This window comes from Nyctereutes procyonoides, unplaced genomic scaffold (genome assembly GCF_905146905.1).
Source record: "Nyctereutes procyonoides isolate TBG_1078 unplaced genomic scaffold, NYPRO_anot_genome, whole genome shotgun sequence".
Lineage (NCBI taxonomy): Eukaryota > Metazoa > Chordata > Mammalia > Carnivora > Canidae > Nyctereutes > Nyctereutes procyonoides.
Window position 1 is genome coordinate 4,083,381 of NW_026575129.1, and position 18,693 is coordinate 4,102,073.

At 43.5% G+C, this 18,693-nt stretch overlaps 1 protein-coding gene across 1 annotated transcript in view; it reads right to left on the bottom strand.

The window, feature by feature from the left end:
- Positions 1 to 6,251, bottom strand: part of HOMER1 (homer scaffold protein 1) — a 126,883-nt gene extending 120,632 nt beyond the window's left edge. The window contains exon 1 of the mRNA XM_055342245.1: positions 5,151 to 6,251. Within this exon, the coding sequence (XP_055198220.1) occupies positions 5,151 to 5,155 (5 nt within the window). The 5' untranslated portion in view covers positions 5,156 to 6,251. The remainder of the gene's footprint in view (positions 1 to 5,150) is intronic.
- Positions 6,252 to 18,693: the final 12,442 nt, after the last annotated feature.

An 18,693-nucleotide genomic window follows, 5' to 3' on the forward strand; every position in this document is an offset into this window, starting at 1 on the left:
TGTATTTTAATAAACTGAGGCGGAAAAACACTTCTCAAAATATGCAAACTCTTCCTCTTTTATGGTTGATATTCTAAAATATATTGATAGATTTAAAATTATAATTCTGTTAGTCACAGGTTAAGTAACTTTTCAGCTTACGAGGCAAATCTTGCCAACAACTCCAAATATCCTTTAATTACTTGCTTGGGGGAATGTGTTCTCACTCTTACTTCGCATGCAATTTGTATGCTAGCTAGAAAGTCCTTTCTAAACTCCCACATTCACTATTTCATGGCCCATCAAAGCGAGCAGCTCAACCAGGAACATATCATACCATTTCCTACATTTCTACCCCTGCACATGAAACGTCTTATCCTGAAAAAGTCCCACTCAGACAACTACACACAACTCACCAAAATCCCTCCTCCCCTGCCCTCACCCTGGCATGTTATAATAGGTCCTGTTCAGCTATCCATTTCCCCCACCGAGCTAGGGTTCATTGCTCCACCTTAGTGTTTCCACAGGACACAACACACAAAACCAAATTTTCAATGACTTTTAAAACTATTTTTTTCACCCTACTTCCCTGGCCCTTCATGTAATTTCTCTGCTTTATTTAAACCCTTTAGTGACTCCCACAGCCAAGAGCAGTGTTTTTCAAATTACCAGTTATCACTGGGTTGTTGTTAAAACAACTTATTGGATCTCAAATGTCATTCTTTCTTAAAAATAGAAAATATAACAGTGCATCACACACAAGGTATTCTTTTGTGACATTTTATCATTTATGTGTGTGTGCACTTGCTTGTGAGGTAAAAATGTGTATCTTACTGTAATGGGTCATTATCCAAAAAAAAAAAAAGCTTGAAACGCACCAGCTTTTGTTTGATCTACAAGTCCTGTCTCTTACCACATCCCACAGAGCCAAGTATGTCAAGCCCAACTTTTTGGAAGTGCCTTCTCTCGGTGCTGTAAATCACACTGCTCCCTCTGCCCTGAATGCCCTCTCATTTGTGCACCAGGCCCACCTGTTCTCATCTTTCATTATTTAATACCTATTACCTCTTCCACAGGAGCTTTTCTATCCTTCCCTCAGCAGCTACGGCTACACACACTTTGTATTTCTCTGATGCCCTGTACCATGGCCCCCCAGATATTTCAGCATACTTTCTAATTTCAGGCCTGTCTTCCTAACTTTTTTTTTTTTAATTTTTATTTATTTATGATAGTCACACAGAGAGCGAGAGAGAGGCAGAGACATAGGCAGAGGGAGAAGCAGGCTCCATGCACTGGGAGCCCGACGTGGGATTCGATCCCAGGTCTCCAGGATCGTGCCCTGGGCCAAAGGCAGGCGCCAAACCGCTGCGCCACCCAGGGATCCCTCTTCCTAACTTCTGAACTATAAACTCTCTGAAGGAAAGAGCACACATTACGAGTCTATCAGTAGCACTGAGCTGCTGAACAAGCCACAGAGAAGGAGTTCAACATTAGTCAAAGGAACAAATAAGGACTTGGATCTAAATACTCTGAGATCAGAAATGACTGAGTGACTGCCTTTTCAACAAAGCCCATTCAGATGCCAGTGCTGGATCAGGAGTTCCACATTTGCGCCTCAGCACAGGGAAGCCTGAGGCAGAAAAGAGGTGTCAGCTTCCTCTCTCCGCAAAGAAAGGACCCAGGTCAGGTTGCAATGCCGCAGCACCCACGTCCACGCTTCACGAAGTTCTCTGGGGAAAGGCAGAGAAGGGGGTTTCTAAGAGGTTCCCACAGGCAGGGGAGATAAATCAGAACAGCAGTATTAGATCTTATTAGCACGGAGAATCACATTCTACAAATAACTTTCAAGGAGGCAGCCAGAGGAGGGAGGAAGGTTCTCCACTCCCCGGGGAGGGCACGAAGCTGTCAATAGGGGCTCAGCAGAACGGAAAGCAGCAGGAAGTCCCTGCAGGAGTTCCCTGACTTCCGCTGCCTACTCCAAGGCTCTGAAGCAGTAGGCGGCTCCTGCTCTCCTAGAGACCCCGCTGGCGGGCAGGCGGACTGGGGGATCGCACCCGACAGGCCCTCCTCGCCAGGGCTGCGCAGCCTCTTGCACACCTTACGGCACCTACACGAATGCCCTCGTTCTTAGGGGCCGGATTCACCTATTTCCCGCGCCAACCCTTCACCTGCCTTCCCTGTCATTAAGAACAGGGCGGCAGCACCCAAAACAGCCTGACAGACTCTGCCAACTGTCCGTTTCAGCTGTTCTTTTCCATTTCCACGATGGTTCATAAACTACTATTATTGGAGCCAGGTTGGTTTCCTGCCTAGACTCATCACCAGTTTTCTTTAAAAATGAAAATAATACCCAGGGGCGCCCGGGTGGCTCAGCTGGTTCGGCGCCCAAGCCCTGACTTCGGCTCAGTTCATGACCTCAGGGTCCCAGGATCCAACACTGGATCAGGCTCCCCGCTCAGCAGGGGTCTACCTGAGACTCTTTCCCGCTCCCCCAGCCTCTGGCCCTCCCTCACTCAAGCTTGCCCATGAAAAGAATTCCTTTTGCTTAAACTTTGCCCCTAGATCTGCAATTATATCCACTGTTAAGATAAATTCTTATTATAACCTAACAGTCAAAAATGTATTTCATAAAATGTGAAAACTCTTCACCCACGATATTAAATTTTATATACCTGTCAAAGTAGGGTAATTTAGGATTGCTGGGTAAAACTTCAAAGGCAATTTAAAACACTCTTTCCTTTTGGGGCACCTGGGTAGCTCAGTTGGGTAGGCATCTGTCTTGGGCTCAGGTCATGATCTTGGGGTCCTGGGTTCAAGCCCCACATCCGGCTCCCTGCTCCTCCCTTTCCTTCTGCCCCTCCCCCACTGGCACACAGGCTGGCTGGCATGTGTGTGCGCTCCCTCAAATAAATAAAATCTTTAAGATCTTTCTGAAAGATTTATGTTCACACCATTTCCTTTTGGTTCAAATAGGTACAGGAGGTTACACTTACTCCGCAAACACTTATCAGGTATAAACACCACCAAGTGTGCAAACTTCCACAAATGCCTTCTCTGTGCTCTTCTACTTTCTCCCATTCAGCCTCTCTTGACAACTCAGGTGAAACAAAGTCACTATCAGTGAGCAAGAATCATAGCCATAAACACACACTTTTGGAAAACTAATGCCAGAAACTCCTCTTCCCCTCCAGTCTACTCCTGAAACTCTATTGGGAAGAGGACAAATAAATCAGTTTATCAATAGATTTAATTACGCTCAAGAACCAAAAATGTTCGCGATGTGTGGGGGCTTATTTTCATATTTTAACTACCAGCCCCCTTTGTAGCAAGTTTATCCCCAGACCTCCTTTGGTAAAATAGTGAGCATTCATGCAGCTTAAAGATCGTGGAAAACCGATTTTCTTTCCTGATGCTACCAATCTACAGTCTGGAGAGAACGCAGCCTTCCACATGAAAAACTGCCACTTGTGTTTTTTTTTTTCTCTCTCTCTCTCTCTCTCTCTCTCTCTCTGACATTTTTAAACAGAAGAGCTGCAGATTCTCAAGGGAAGCCATATTTCAAAGGTTTTAAATAGCAGTACTTTTCAGTATTTTCGCTTATTAAAATTGGTGCAATTCATCCAAAACATTTTTAAATGCCATTACTTTCCAGCTGATGTGTCAAAAAACTGCTTAGAGAAAACAATCTCTCCATCTGAAAAATCTACTTTAAGAAAACCAACTAGTAATCATTAAAACAGGAGAAAAAAAATAATTCAATTTTACAGATTGGAAAAAACTTAAAACTTATCATTTGATTCCTTCATTTTACAGAGAATAGAGTCCAGAGAGGTCAAATAATTTGCCTCAGATCACCAGGCTATGAATAGCAGCACTAAAATAGAATAAAGTATTTTAATTGCTTAGGCAGTACCCAAATCATGCAAGTTATATACATTCTCATTACTTGTCATTTAAGTTTTAAAAGCAATGATCAGTTTCTCAACCATTCCTGATGAAGACCTCCTACAACACATGCTCTACATTTTCAACCTCAAATTCTAACTCCAACAAAAAAAGGTATAGTACTATCCAAGAACTTTCCTCTGAAAGTTTCAAAGAAGAAAGCTGAGGTCGGCATACCCCCTAAACTGTCACAATAAGCTTTAATCTATCCTTTCAATCCTGTCCATTAATTACACTTTAGGTCTGTTTGTTCAACCAGAAAGAGAGAGAGAGAGAGAGAGAAAATTCTCGAAGTTCCCCTTCAACAAAAAACATGGGTAATCTGTCAATGAAATGACTACCTCATTGCTCCATTAATACATTAGGGGTTTCTGGCTTACATTACAGAGGGTCACTAGCATTTTCCCAAGTCACGGTGTGAAGAGTTAATGAAAGGTTGGAAAACACTCTTGGGTTGACTCTGGTACTGTTACGGTTTAGGTCCGACATTAACTAAGAACCCGAAGACCTGAGCTTAAGAGCAGATACACAGAGAAAGTGCAAGTTCCTTCAACAAAGAGAAAGCTTCTTCCTAATCCAAGCTCTGATCCACCAAGTGCACCGGCACCGTGGAGACGACATCAGTAGGAATTTCAGACCAAGGTTTTGGTGCCCCCAATAAATCAATTCTGCACGTTAGCTTTGGATATTCAAGGGCAAAACAGAGGGCACATGGGAGGCAACAATTTACACTGGATCATTTTCAAGGGCTGAAGTCCAACCACTCGTTACTTTACAATCGTTCCTTTGTGTGACTGATCCTTCTCCAAGTACTGAGGGAACGCAGTACTCCTCTCCCAGAGACCCCGGCAACACCACCTAACACACAGGAGGATTTTAACGACACACTGATTGCAGCAGGCTCAGCGGAGAAGTGCAGGACGCGCTGTCTTCGCAAATATTAGTAACAAACCTACATCCTCGTTACAGATTGTGTTTCTAATAATGTTCCTTCATCGTGACCCCTGGTGTCAACCTACAAAAAGAACTCGTTTAAAATAACACACCTACATTTTTGACCGAGGACCGGTGTAGCCAAGTGGCCCATCTGTCTGAAATCCTCAAACACCATCACCGCCACGGCTCAGCGCGCGCACGCGCACACGCACACGCGCGCACTCACACTCACACTCACTCACACTCACCCCGACAGCCTCAAAGGTGCGTTAGGCACTAAAAATCCTTACCCCATTTTGCCCAGTGAAAACTCGCTCTGAAGTTTCTGCTGTGCTGCTACAGAGTAACTTCCAAAGGAATGTCTCCGTCCTGCTATTTCGCAGTTGCTTTTCCACCCCCCGAGATCCTTTTTTCTGGAGGTATTTCAGTGGTGCTGATAACTCGATTAGATCCCTTGGGTGAAACGATCTCTCTCGTAAACACCGGAACGTTCAAACAGAGGCGGCATCTGCTTATTAGAGTTTAAATGCTGCGCGGAGGAGGCGGCGGTCAACTCTATTCCACAAAAATGAGTCTACGTGTGTCTGTCGGAAAACGCAGAATCCGGCTTCACCGAGTCCTATAAAAAATGAGTTCGGTGGTCATTCCGCTCTCGTCCTCCCCGACACTCCGGGAACGCCAGGCAGCTCGGCCTCTCGGCGCGACTAAGGCTGCGGGTTCGAATTCCTCCACCACACCGGCTCCCTTGGGGGGTGGAGCGTGTAACCCGATGCGACGTGCGTGCACTTTGTACAGAGATTCCCTACGAGAAAATAAAAATCCTAAAAGCAGCAATGCCACTGCTTCCCTGCGCTCACGTTAGAAAAAAAGCTATGTAGAAAAAAACCTCCTCGACGTGCAAGCCCGGAGCTCGCGCCGTGCACGGCGCTCCACATCGGAGCCGGTCTCTCCGCGTCTCCCCCTCCTAAGGCTCGGAGCGGAGAGGAGGGGGGGAGGAGGGCGAGGCGGCTGGGCAGGGTCGACTCACTGTCCCCAGGAGAACCCGCGGAGCCATCTCCAGGCCGGCAGCAGGCTGGGGCCGGCGGCCCGATCCCCCCCCGTCAGCCCCTGCCCGCCCCGCGCCGCCCAGCACAATGGAGCCCGGCGCGCGCCCGGCCCTTCATCCGCCGCTGCCGGCGTCCCTCGGCTCCTCGGGGCTCCGCGGCTCGGAGGCTGCCGGCGGCGGAGAGGGAGCGCGCCGGAGAGCCGAGCCCACGCCGCCCCCGGCGCCCGCTCCCGGCGCCAGGGCGGGCCGAGCTGCAGGGCCCCGAGCGTCGGGGCAGCGGAGCGGGGCTCGCGGCCGGGGAGAGCCGCTGCTCCAGCGCCGCCGCCGCGCTGCTCGCCCCGCGCGCCCCCGCCGCCGCCGCCGCCGCCGCCGCCGCCGCCGCCGCCGCCGCCGCACGCGCCGCCTCCTCACACTCCCATCACCGCCCGCCGCCGCCGCCGCCGCCGCCGGCCTCCAGCGCCCGCCCGGCAGAGCAGCCCGCCGCCGCCTCCTCCGGCCGCTCGCGGGGCGGAGGGCGCCGCTTCCCGGGTCAGCGCCGCCCGCGACAGCCGAGCGCGGCGGCCAGGCGGGCTGCGGAGGGCGGCGGAGGGGGCCGAGGGGGCGGGGAAAACCGGGGGGCGCGAGCGGTCCCTCCCCCCGCCGGCGGGGGGCGGCGGGCGAGGAAGCCGCGGCCGCGCGGGGCCGTCAGCCCGGCCTGCCTTCCTGCCTTCCGGCCCTCCCGCTTCCCCTAGTGGCCGGCGGCGGGCGGCCCGTGCGCTCGGCTCCTCCGCGCTCTCCCAGCCCCGCTCCCGGCCGCCGCAGCCTCCTCCGCGCCCCACGCCAGGTGCTCGCGCTCTGTCTCCATCCTCCCCGCAGGAGGACCTTTAAATAGCCACGTCAGCGCGCTCCTCTCCGCACGCACGTCACCCGCCGCTCTCGTCACCCGGTGCGGGGGATGATGTCACGCGGCCGGAAGTACTGCTAAATTAGGGAAGCCGCGGGGGGGGGGGGCGCGGGGGGAGGACGCGGCGAGCGCCTGTGTGCCCACCTGCTCCCCGCTCCTGGAAGGCCGGAGCGCCGGGACCGCCCGAGAGCAGCCCCGGGAAGGAAGCGGCGGGCGGGGAGCGCCTGGCAGCGACTGTGCGGAGCGCCAGTGAGTCATCCGTGGCAACCGCGCCGAGCGCCGGCGGCCGCCCCCCGTCCCTCGTCCCCGCCCCCGCAGCCGCGCGCGTCCCGGGCTTCCCGAGCCGCAGGGGCGCGGAGATGCGGGACGGGAGCGCGACCACCGCTGCGGGACGTGTGTCCCACCAGACTCGGGAAGAACCACCTTAGTTTTCGGAAGGGCTGTTCGGTGCCGTTCTGCACACAGCGGACCGGAAAACTTTTCTCTCCCCTCTTAGTGTGTCCCCAGATCGCGAGGGAGCAACGGGCAGAGCTCCGGGCGAGGGGTGCGGGGGCACAGGTTGGAGGGAGAAGGCCGGCGAGTGATCCGAATGGTCCCATTTGCGTAATAGCGACATTTTGGCGTGAACGGCGGTGAGGCCGTCTCCGCTTTAAAAGTTCACTCTTAATTACTGTCCTTTTTATAGCAAAAGCCGGTATGCCCTGTCAGTTCCAGCTTATCAGGAGTATGAGGTCCAGTCTGTGAAAATCAGAAACGAGGAAGACCACCAGAATTTTTTTAGATTATCGACGCAAGTTCATTTAGATTGTTTTTGTATTTTTTTTAGTTCTCCCTAAGCACCGTACATGTGAGCATTTATTTACAGTATGTAACATGAAATTATAAATACGGCTTGTTTTTCATTTCCTATAGGACAAGAGTGAGTAGTCCTCTATAGGCCTACTAGTTAGGTGTGCTTGTGCCTATAATAAAGCATATTATGAACGCTTTTCAAACTAATTACTACAAAGTTTTCAAATGTCCTGTTTTGATAGCTTATTATTGGGTAGTCTCAAATAATGGACTTTGGTTTGGTTTAATTTGATGATCATGACCCAGAAACGGGATTACTACATAAGGCTAAAGGCCTTTGCTATTTCAGGGTTGGTCTTGGAATTCATTGGCCACATTTTCCAAGCTGAAATCTGTACACGCTTTTAACAACAGACAAAATATTGGAAATCTGAAGTGACCTGGAAAATCCAGGACATGAGATTACCAGCCTATTAAGTGATTAAGGGAGCTATAAATGGATATCCGTTTAAATATAAAAAGCCAAAACTCTATATAACCTATATCATGTATTTCTTTGATTTTTTTTTTTTTGGATGTTAAACTACTCACATGATTCCTAATTAAGGAGATTGGTTTGCCAGGGTTTTGCCCAGTTTTAAAGGACACCAGCCAAAAAAGTTAGGGCTGATTTGCAACCAAGTCTGACTTTCAGCTATCTTCACATTATAAAATCATGATCTTGCTTATAATTTGAAATATTGAAAATAGTTTTTTTAAGGTTATAACAAGGTTAATAAAAGCAAACCCCTGCTTGCCAGTTTGCCGGATAACCTATCATCACATTAATAGAAAGGGGTACTAACTTACATTTCAGATAAATGGGAGCTTCTTAGGTATAAAATATTAAAACAATAAAACTGTCATTCTTCAAACAATGTCGTCCCGTGGCTCTTGCAAATTAAAACACAAATTTAGTTATTACTCTATAAAATTTCTCCACAAACTACTTACTATCTGAACTAAATCACTCTTCCCTTTCCTGCTCTTTCCATTAGTCTGTTAATTAAGCTCTCACTTTACTATTTTCAAACACTTCATTCTATCCTTTTATCAGAAGTTCCTCTAGTTTACAATCCTATCGCCCCCACATCTTTACCCAACTGTCAAAACAGCACTTCAGCTGCCTCCTTGCTTTTATAATGCTGACCCTTCATTAGAGATTCTACTTTTCAAAGCTACAGGGTCTCTTCTTTTGTCGCCTTGAAATTGAGGGCAACTTTTTTCCAATGTGAGTCGAATCTCCGTATTATGATATAATTACCCAAAGTTTTTGTGGTTATTTAACGTCAGCCTCTGCTCTCAACCTAGAAAAGTCTACCAATAGTTGGTCAGTTTTTCTTTCTAGCTGGAATGGGATTAGTATAACAGAATATATATGTCTGTGTACCCAAGGGAAGAAGTAAAACATGTTAGGTATCATACAATATCTGCTCAGAAAATAATAATAATAAAGTAAGTGTTTTTTCTGCTCTCTTGAAACAATTCCAACACAATTTTGAGAGGAGTCAGAAAATCATTCTATGGCTTTCCATCTAAAAGTAAATATCGCCTTAAACTGAGCGGAGATAACCCAAATGCTAACCATGAATTTCCAACCCTGATTGCTTTGCATGTTTTTTAAAGTAGTGAGCTTCCTAGAAAGTAATATATTTTCTTTTCCCGGAAGAGGTAGAAAGTACTTTAGTAGAGTTTCAAATTTTTCACAGTTCCTGTTTCCCACTACACTCTGAAAATTTGTGGAGAGGTTTATGAATACCCTCTGATTTTAGAACCTGTGGGCGAAGGCATCTGTTTTAGTTACAGAGTTTACTTCCATGCCCTTAATAGGAGATGGCAATATTCAATGGGATGTTCATAGATTGGTCATGAGATCTGTCTTTTTCAATGAAAAGACATCGAGAAGATTGAAAGACTTTGCAAGAAAGAGGCTTAAAATCAGATTTTTTTTTAATTGCTTAACATCAGGTAATAGCAACTCCCTTTCAAGTTGCCTCTTTTTCATTACCAAAATACCACTGTTGCTTCAAATAAAATCGTAGGTAGAAATAATATATTAAAAGATATCTCAGCATACAATAGAAATCTCAAGATTCCTAGTTTATGCCACGTACTTATAAAGAGACTAAATAACCAGCAACGACTAGAAGTAATAATACCAGAAAGAAGGAAAGAGTTGTAGGGAAACAGAATTTATCTAGTTGATTCTCCAATGTCATCTCACCTCCCCCACAATATAACAGATATTAGGTGGCAGTAAAATGTGTTTGGCCTGTTAAAACCATATTTTATTATTTTTAATAATGTTCTGAACAAAAATAGAGTAGTTAGGGATCCCTGGGTGGCCCAGCGGTTTAGCGCCGCCTTCAGCCCAGGGTGTGATCCTGGAGACCCAGGATCGAATCCCACGTCAGGCTCCGTCTGCCTGTGTCTCTGCCTCTCTCTCTCTCTCTCTCTGTCTCTCATGAATGAATAAATAAATAAAATCTTAAAAAAAAAAAAAAACAGAGTAGTTAATGATCTCAGGGATATAAATGTATAAGTGTTTGGCATCTCCAAGGTGATGGATGGAGGACAATTTTTACTCTTCTGAGTTTGTGCACTATTTTATTAGAGGGCTTGGGAGTGGTGGAGGGAGACAAATTAGGGAATTATCCTCAGGAATGATACGATATAGAACATATGAGAGATAATCTCATAAAATTATTTTTTGCCCTGATTTTCACTGTAAATTCATTATTTGTTTTCTAAATATGGTAGAAGAGATGCACATATAACCCCAGACTTATTCAAGAACGCACCAGAAAGTTTTGGGTTGGTGCTGTGAGAAAATCACTGTACAACTGTATATGTGAATTTCTAAAATATTTAGAATAGATAGGGATATGGTGCCTTTGAAAAAATTACCTGGCTTAAATTCAGGTTGATTGTTCAAAGCAGCAATTACAGAGAATAGGCTGGAAAAATATGCAGATCTGCAGAGAGCAACAGTAAAGAACGTTGAGTAAAAGCTTGTGCTATACCTGTGTGGTTACTTAGAATGGAATGCTGTGGAAGCTGATTGCCATGGTAACCAATAATCTTTTTCCTGAATGGGAGAACAGGACAACCATGGGGAAAATGTTTTAAATGAGCTACCTTATTCTGTGAGTCTTCTGGTGCTAGCTAGGAGAAAAACAACACCCAAGGTATTTAGGCTAGCCATGCTTAAAAAAGGAAGTTGCATTCTTCACAAATAGACAAGTCTGAAGCAGAAATTGGGGGCTATTTCAAAGGGAGATAAGGGCTTCAGATGGCAATTGGAAAGCCTCTGAAGCAGAACATAATTGGTAAAGACTCTGACATGACTAAAGAGGGCAGAAGCAATACCTAGAAACTGTTCTAAGGTTCTCCCAAGCATAAGAGGTCAGACATAGGGACGCCTGGATGGCTCAGCGTTTAAGCATCTGCCTTAGGCTCAGGGCATGATCCTAGAGTCCAAAGATCAAATCCCACATCAGGCTCCCTGCATGGAGCCCGCTTCTCCCTCTGCCTGTGTCTCTGCCTCTCTATGTCTCTCATGAATAAATAAGTAAAATCCTTTTTTTTTTTTTAAAAAAAAAAAAAAAAGAGGTCAGACATAAAGATTCTTAACATTTGGGATTTTCAGTCATGAGTTATTTGTAAGACCTTTTATTTCTTTTAACCTGGCTTTAAATAGTAATTTCTCTAAAAATCAGAAGAGAAATGGTAAATATATTTATAGGCATATTATTTTTGTAACAAATTATCTTTCATCTGTACATGATAAGTATATACATACACATAGAGGTATAAATGTAGATAGATCTGTATCATATGCCTGCATTGAATTGGTTATCTGCTAAAATGTTTTATCCTTCAAGTAAAATCCAGACTCCACACCTTGACCTAAGAGCCACTGCACAATGGGCCCCTGCCCATCTTTCTTGCTTTGGTGTCCTTACCTCCCCATGCTCGTACCATATGTGTATGAGTTAGTATACTAACTGCAAAGAACAAAAGCCCCACCTAATGGTGACCTAAGCTACAAAAAAAAATTTTTTTTAAGATTTTATTTATTTATTCATGAGAGACACAGAGATAGAGAGAGGGGATCACGCCCTGGACTGAAGGCGGCGCTAAACCGCTGAGCCACCTGGCTGCCCTAAAGTTGTTTTTATTACTTAAGTCTGAAGGTAGGTGGTCCTACAATTGGTTTAGAGAGTTCAAAGTATCATTAGGGTCCAGGTTCTTTCCAGCCTTTCATGTTGCCATCTTAATCTGTTGTCTCTTAAAGCTGGTTTGTTTTCTCATTTTTGTTTGATTGTTGCATTTTTAGGTATCAGATTCTCAAAAAGAGCCTTTCGAAGCAAAAAGAGAAGGAAAAAGAAAAAGACTGAGCAATTTTCTCCTTTAAGTCTGTATCTTACCGGGGAGAAAAACTCTCAAGAGGCCCCCAGAAAATTCCCTCTTGTGTCTCGTTGGCCAGAACTGAGTTATATGTCTATGTCTAAATCAATCACTGACAGTTTGGAACAGGATTTTCATGATTCACTTAGACAAGTGGTGGTTCATCCCCTGAGTCTGCATATTGTGTCTGAACCAAATTAGAGCTCTCCCAGCAAGGAAGCATGGCTATTAGGCAAACAGACCACACATATTTGCCACACATCCTAAAGCCACTCTGGTGTTCCTGCTGCTCTTCAAATATGGCAAGACTGTTTCAAATACAAAGCCTTTGCCACCGAGAAGACCTATGTCCAAGATCTCCACACTGCTCCTCGTCCTTCAGTTCTAAGCTCAAATTGCATCTCTTGAGATACACCTCCAGACATTCATTATAAAATATCAGAATATGGGGATGGATACCCAAGTGACTCAGTGATTGAGTGTTTACCTCCACTCAGGGTGTGATCCCGGGATCCCAGGATCCAGTCCGACATCAGGCTCCCCGCAGGGAGCCTGCTTCTTCCTCTGCCTATGTCTCTGCATCTCTCTCTGTGTCTGTCATGAATGAATAAATAAATTTTTTTAAAAAATACATCAGAATGTGCATAGTCACTTACCCTCCACTTGATTTACTTTATTTTCTTCACGGTACATTCAACACTGTCTAAAATAATATTACATATTTATTAATTTTCTTACAGACTCTAAGAAGTTCCCATGAAGAGGAACTTTGTCTATACAAAGTTCTGTCTACTGTTACATCTACAATAGCAGGACAATGTCTAGCACAAACTAGGAACTCGATAAGTATTCATTGAATGAATGAATTGCTGGACTTTCAGTTACCCTTATGTAGAAATTACATAATTAGCGTTCTTTTTTTTTTTTTTTTCTAAATTTTTATTTATTTATGATAGTCACAGAGAGAGAGAGAGAGAGATTGGCAGAGACACAGGCAGAGGGAGAAGCAGGCTCCATGCACCGGGAGCCCGATGTGGGATTCGATCCCGGGTCTCCAGGATCGCGCCCTGGGCCAAAGGCAGGCGCCAAACCGCTGCGCCACCCAGGGATCCCATAATTAGCGTTCTTAACCAGTTAGCTGGGGTGAACCACACAACCTGCTCTCACTAGAACAAAGAAATTGACCAGAGTGGTGCATGTAACTCACAGAATCTCTTTAGGCTGAGCTCCCAAGAGCAAGAACTGGCAGAAAACAGAACATTCAAATTAGGTACTTTGAGGAATGCTTAATAATGATACTACTCTTTACAAAGGTGAGGCAAAGTATAGGAAAACCGTAAGACAGAGGGCAATATCTGGCTTAGCAGAACAGATGACCCTTCCATGCTTGAAAGGGCAAGAGGAGTGGGCAAAGGCTTGAACTTGAAGGCAGAGAAGATTGTGGGGAGAGTCATAGCTTCTCTCCCCAAGGATCACAGCTAGCCCACAGAGACTCCACAAGATGGGAACCCACATAAATAAATAAATACCTCAACTGCACTCTCCTCCCCACCCAAGCCCCCATCTCCTGCTGGTGCTCTTCCTATTCTTGACATATAGGAAGCTGGAAGAGGGCACAGGAGCCAGTGATGTAGTCCATACAGATTGTCTTCCTGAGACAAAAAGCAGAGAAAAGAAGGGTGCAGGGTGGATATGACGGGGCAATTGGAAATATCCAGCACAAATCGTATTTCATTTATCAGCTATTATTTTAAATCAGCAATTATTTTAAAGTTCACCATATGGAAAAGCAAACACTACCACACACTGTTAGTAGGCATGTAAATTGGTGTACCCTTGAAGACATACACAGATTTTGACACAGCAGTTCTATTATAAGGAATTTATTCCGCAAATAGGTTTTCTCGAGTATTCAAAGATGCACAAAGTTTTGGGTTGTTTTTTGTTTTTGTTTTTGTTTTTTTGTAATGGTATGAAATTTATTTAAAAAAGTGAAAGAACCTCTATGCCCATCAATAGGGGACTGGTAAATAACTGACCATTGTATTATATGGTATGGCCATGTAATAAAATAATAGGCAATCATTACAAAGAATGAGGTAGATCCATGGTGCTGATTTGGAAAGATGCCTAATATAGAAAAAGAATTCTGGATGAATATAGTAGATTAAATTGTGGTTACCTTTAAAGAATGGGATTGTAAACATGACGGGAATTTTTTAAATTTCTTTATACTATTTGTATCATTTGCATTTTTTACCATAAACTTACAGTATTTTCATAATACAAAACCAAATCAAATTATTTAAAAATACTATTTAAAACACACAAATACACTTAAAATTTCATTGCAGGAGGACAGAATAAGGCATTAGCATATATTTCATTTTCCTATCTCCCACAGCTCCTTTTATAAAGAAGACTATTTTAAAGGTAAGAATACATGTATAGGGGATCCCTGGGTGGCTCAGCAGTTTGGCACCTGCCTTCGGGCCCGGGGCATAGTCCTGAAGTCCCAGGATCGAGTCCCACATGGGGCTCCCTGCAGGGAGCCTGCTTCTCCCTCTGCCTGTGTCTCTGTCTCTATCTGTGTCTCTCATGAATAAATATTTTTTTTAATTATAAAAAGTGTAGAAATTAAGGTATTTTATTGGGAATAGTCATTCCATTGTACTCTCCACTGATGCAACTGTATGCAGATATTCTACTTTAAGAAAGATGCTGATGAGATAGCGAGATAACCAAGATGGTGAGAACCAAGACAAGGCCATGTGAGTTGTTGGTGAAGGTAGATGTCTAATTTTCTGATGACAAAACCCAGGGGAGATACACTGGCTGACTTCATAGCATGTCTGTCACTAAGAATTCACTATATGAATATGTACTCTAAAAGGTAATAAAGGATTGACAGTAAAATAGTAAAAGGCAGGTTTAAGCTCAATATGAGGGACGCCTGGGTGGCTCAGTGATTGAGCTTCTGCCTTCGGCTCAGGGTGTGATCCTGGGATCCAGGATTAAGTCCCACATTGGGCTCCCTGTAGGGAGCCTGCTTCTCCCTCTGCCTATATCTCTTTTGTGCCTCTCTCTTTCTCTCTCTCTCTCTCTCTCTCTCTCTCTCTCTCTCTCTCTCTCGCTGTGTCTCTCACGAATAAATAAATCTTTAAAAAATACATGCTCACTATGAGAAAGAATGCAAAAACATTCAGATTTGTATGATTGCCCTGACAATCATTAGCCTAGCTCTTCCTTCTTGTATATCGAAGCAGACACTAGCTGTATGATCATTTGTTGGGATGATGCAGAAAAAATACTTGTATCAGGTAAGAGGTTGGATGTAACACCCCAAAAGCCATATTTTATTCTAAGATTTTGCGACTGCTGAAGTCTGAGCTCACATCAGAGTAGCCCTTCACCGTTAACTTCTCTACACTGTCTTCTTTAGAGGACACATCCTCTCCTCCGATGTCATTCATTGCCACCTCACAGCTTCCTCTCTCCTCTTCCCTTCATGTTCCAGTCTCACATCTAGCTAACTCCATTTGCGTGTTCTTATAAATCAAAATGGCGAAAACAAATTAAACACCTTAATCACCCATAATTGTCCTCCTGCGATTTCCTTATTTCTGTACATGACAGGTCAAGCAAGCCTAACAGATTCAGCTGGTAAAAACAAACAAAAAATCAAAAACAGAAACAAAAAATACAAGCTTTTAAAGATTCAGACAGCTTATTACTTATATAAACAAAAGCAAGAACGGCAAAGGTTCCAGCTCTCCATGTCCCTTTTCCCACAGAACAGCACAGAAACAAAAAGGGTGACAATGCCACAGAAGAGGTGGGGTACCCTGTTACTGATGAGCTGAGTCTATGCTGCGGGTAAGTACTTTTACAGCCTGCAGGTGTAAGCTAAGCGGGTGGGGATGTTGTATAGTGAAGAATGTGGCTGATGGCATCAGAGTTAACCTCTAAATCCTTGAAATTTACTAAGAGATAAGAATGTATTTGTTATGCATGGTAGGCACCATGGATCCCACAGTGTTTATGCTAATAAACAACCCAGGCAGGGTGGCCATGCCAAAAAGACAAACCATGTGATTAGAGAGTTGGGTCTTTGAGCTAGGTGGTAACAGCTCAGCCTCTAGGAAGGAGAGAGACTAGAGACTTAAGTTCTATCACTTGGCTGATGATTCAATCAATCATGCTTACATCAAGAAACCTCAGTAAAAAAAAAAAAAAAAAGAAAAGAAACCTCAGTAAAAACTCTGAACACAGAAGCTCGAGTGAGCCCTCCTGGTTAGTATAATAATGATACTATCTTTTTTTTTTTGAAGATTTTATTCATTTATTTATGAGCGACGGGGAGGGGGGGGGGTTGGCAGAGACACAGGCAGAGGGAGAAGCAGGCTCCATGCAGGGAGCCCGACGTGGGACTCGATCTCCAGGATCACACCCTGGGCTGCAGGCAGTGCTAAACCGCTGCACCACCGGGGCTGCCCTCCCCTGGTTAGTATAATAATGTATGATTATACATTGATGTGTGGGCCTGTTATACATGCTGAGGACCTGACAGTTCTACATTTAGGACCCTTCCAGAACTTGTCCCATGGGTTTCTTGAGATGGCTGGTCCTGCTTTGTATGCTTTATAATAAAACCACAATCATTAACTGTAGTGCTTTCTTGAGTTCTAGCTACTTATCAAATTTGAGGGGATAGTGGGAACTCCTGAATTTGTGGCTAGTCAAAAGTGGGGAGGGGGTCTGGGAACTTTGAGCTTTCAGCTGGTGTCTGAAGTGAGGATAGTCTTGTATGTTGGGGGTGAGGGGAGAAGGAGGGGGCTGTTGCTGCTGTGAAATTTGACCTAACTCCCCATAGTCAGCATTGAGAAGCAGTCTCATGACACTCTTCTGGAAACATATGGAGACAAATGAGAAATGGCCTTGAAGAAGTTTCTCATAAGATTCACATGGGTTCATGTTCCAAGAGGATCACAGGACATTCTGCCAAAACTTAGATCAATTGTAGTTAAGCTTTGCATCAAAAAGGGTCTGGAAATATATTTACAAAATGATGGTAGTTGTTTTCCGTGACTCATGGAATTAGAGTACTTTTGGCTTTTTTCTTCAACCCTTTCCTCATTAAACTTTATAGAGGCAGTTGAGGGAGTGGTTAATTGTGAGCTCTGGGAACATCCTCCCTGGGTTTGGATCTCACCTCTGTCATTTAGTCACTAAATGACTAAATAGTGACCCATTATTAACTTCTCTAAAGGCTCAGGCAGGTCCAGATCCTCTTGCCTGTGCATTCACACCCTTATCTTCACCTTTTTTTAAATCTAAAAAAAACATCACGTGGGAGCTATCTTTTCTTTTCTGAAATGAAGATATAATCTGTTCATAGCAGGCCCTAATTCTTCATCTCTTTATATTCCCATTAAAACAAACAACTCAAATGAAAAATAAAAACCAGGCTGGTTTGGCTTAACAGTTTTCCTGGTAAACCAAAACTTCAAGCAAATTAGCCTCTTGAAGACTCGGTTTTCTCCTTTGTAAAATGGAAATAATAAATAATAGTCCCTACTGTACAGAGTTCTTATAAGGATTAAATAAGTTAATATAAATAAAACCCTTAGAACAATACCTGGCATATAGAAGGCACTCAACAAATGTTACCTATTTTTAATACTTACATGTGTTATTTGATTTGTTTGTAGTGACCACATATTATCTTTCTTAACAGAAAAAAAATAAAATTGAAACATGCAAAAGTTCAAATTTTCTATTATATAAAAATCACATTAATTTTTTTCAATTCTCAGCTACACGGATAAGACAAATCTTTGCTTATAATCATAACATCTCATAGTCACTATATAAAGAAATGGGATAACTTTAGAAAAAGTATTTGAAAACCTCAGTGAATATCTTAGATGAATATATACATATATAATATATATATTTTTAAAATGTATATGTGTAATTTTAAATTACTTGAAATTCTTTAACCATTTTCCAAAATAAGCCACAGTTAAATTTTGATCTCATATTTATTTAAGGGAAGTTCATTAAAATGTTCATCACATTTTTTATCTGTGGGTAATGAAATTTTGGATTTTTTTCTTTATACCTTTATATATATTCTAAATTCTTCCAAGTCATCATGTATTCCTTTTTGTAATTAGAAAAAATGTTATATCTAAAGATAAAATTATTCTTATCAGAATTCTTTTGCACTGTACAAGAAGTAAAAACAGAACATTTGAGACTCTAGTGACATGAGAGATTGCTTTTGAAACATTCTGAAATTATATTTTTATTGGTTTTAACAAGATTTACAGCTTACTAAAAAATGCAAAAGAGCGGGCACCACAAAGCAAATTTGTTCTGAAAGCACTAGAACCAGCACATGAATAGTCATGACATTTGGCAACATGCTCCTCTTGAAAAATAGTTCTTATAATCTATGATGGTGGATGTTCTACTAACAGAGTAAGCCGCATGTAGAATAAAATGGAAAGATTTTTAAGATAGAGATTAAAGATGATTAAGGATTAAAGATGAGAAAGTATTTTAATGAAATTTCCTTTTGTTATGTTAATATAAATTACAATCAAATATAAATAAACTCTCAGTAAATTCTTGTATAGTTAGGGATATTGAGAATGTG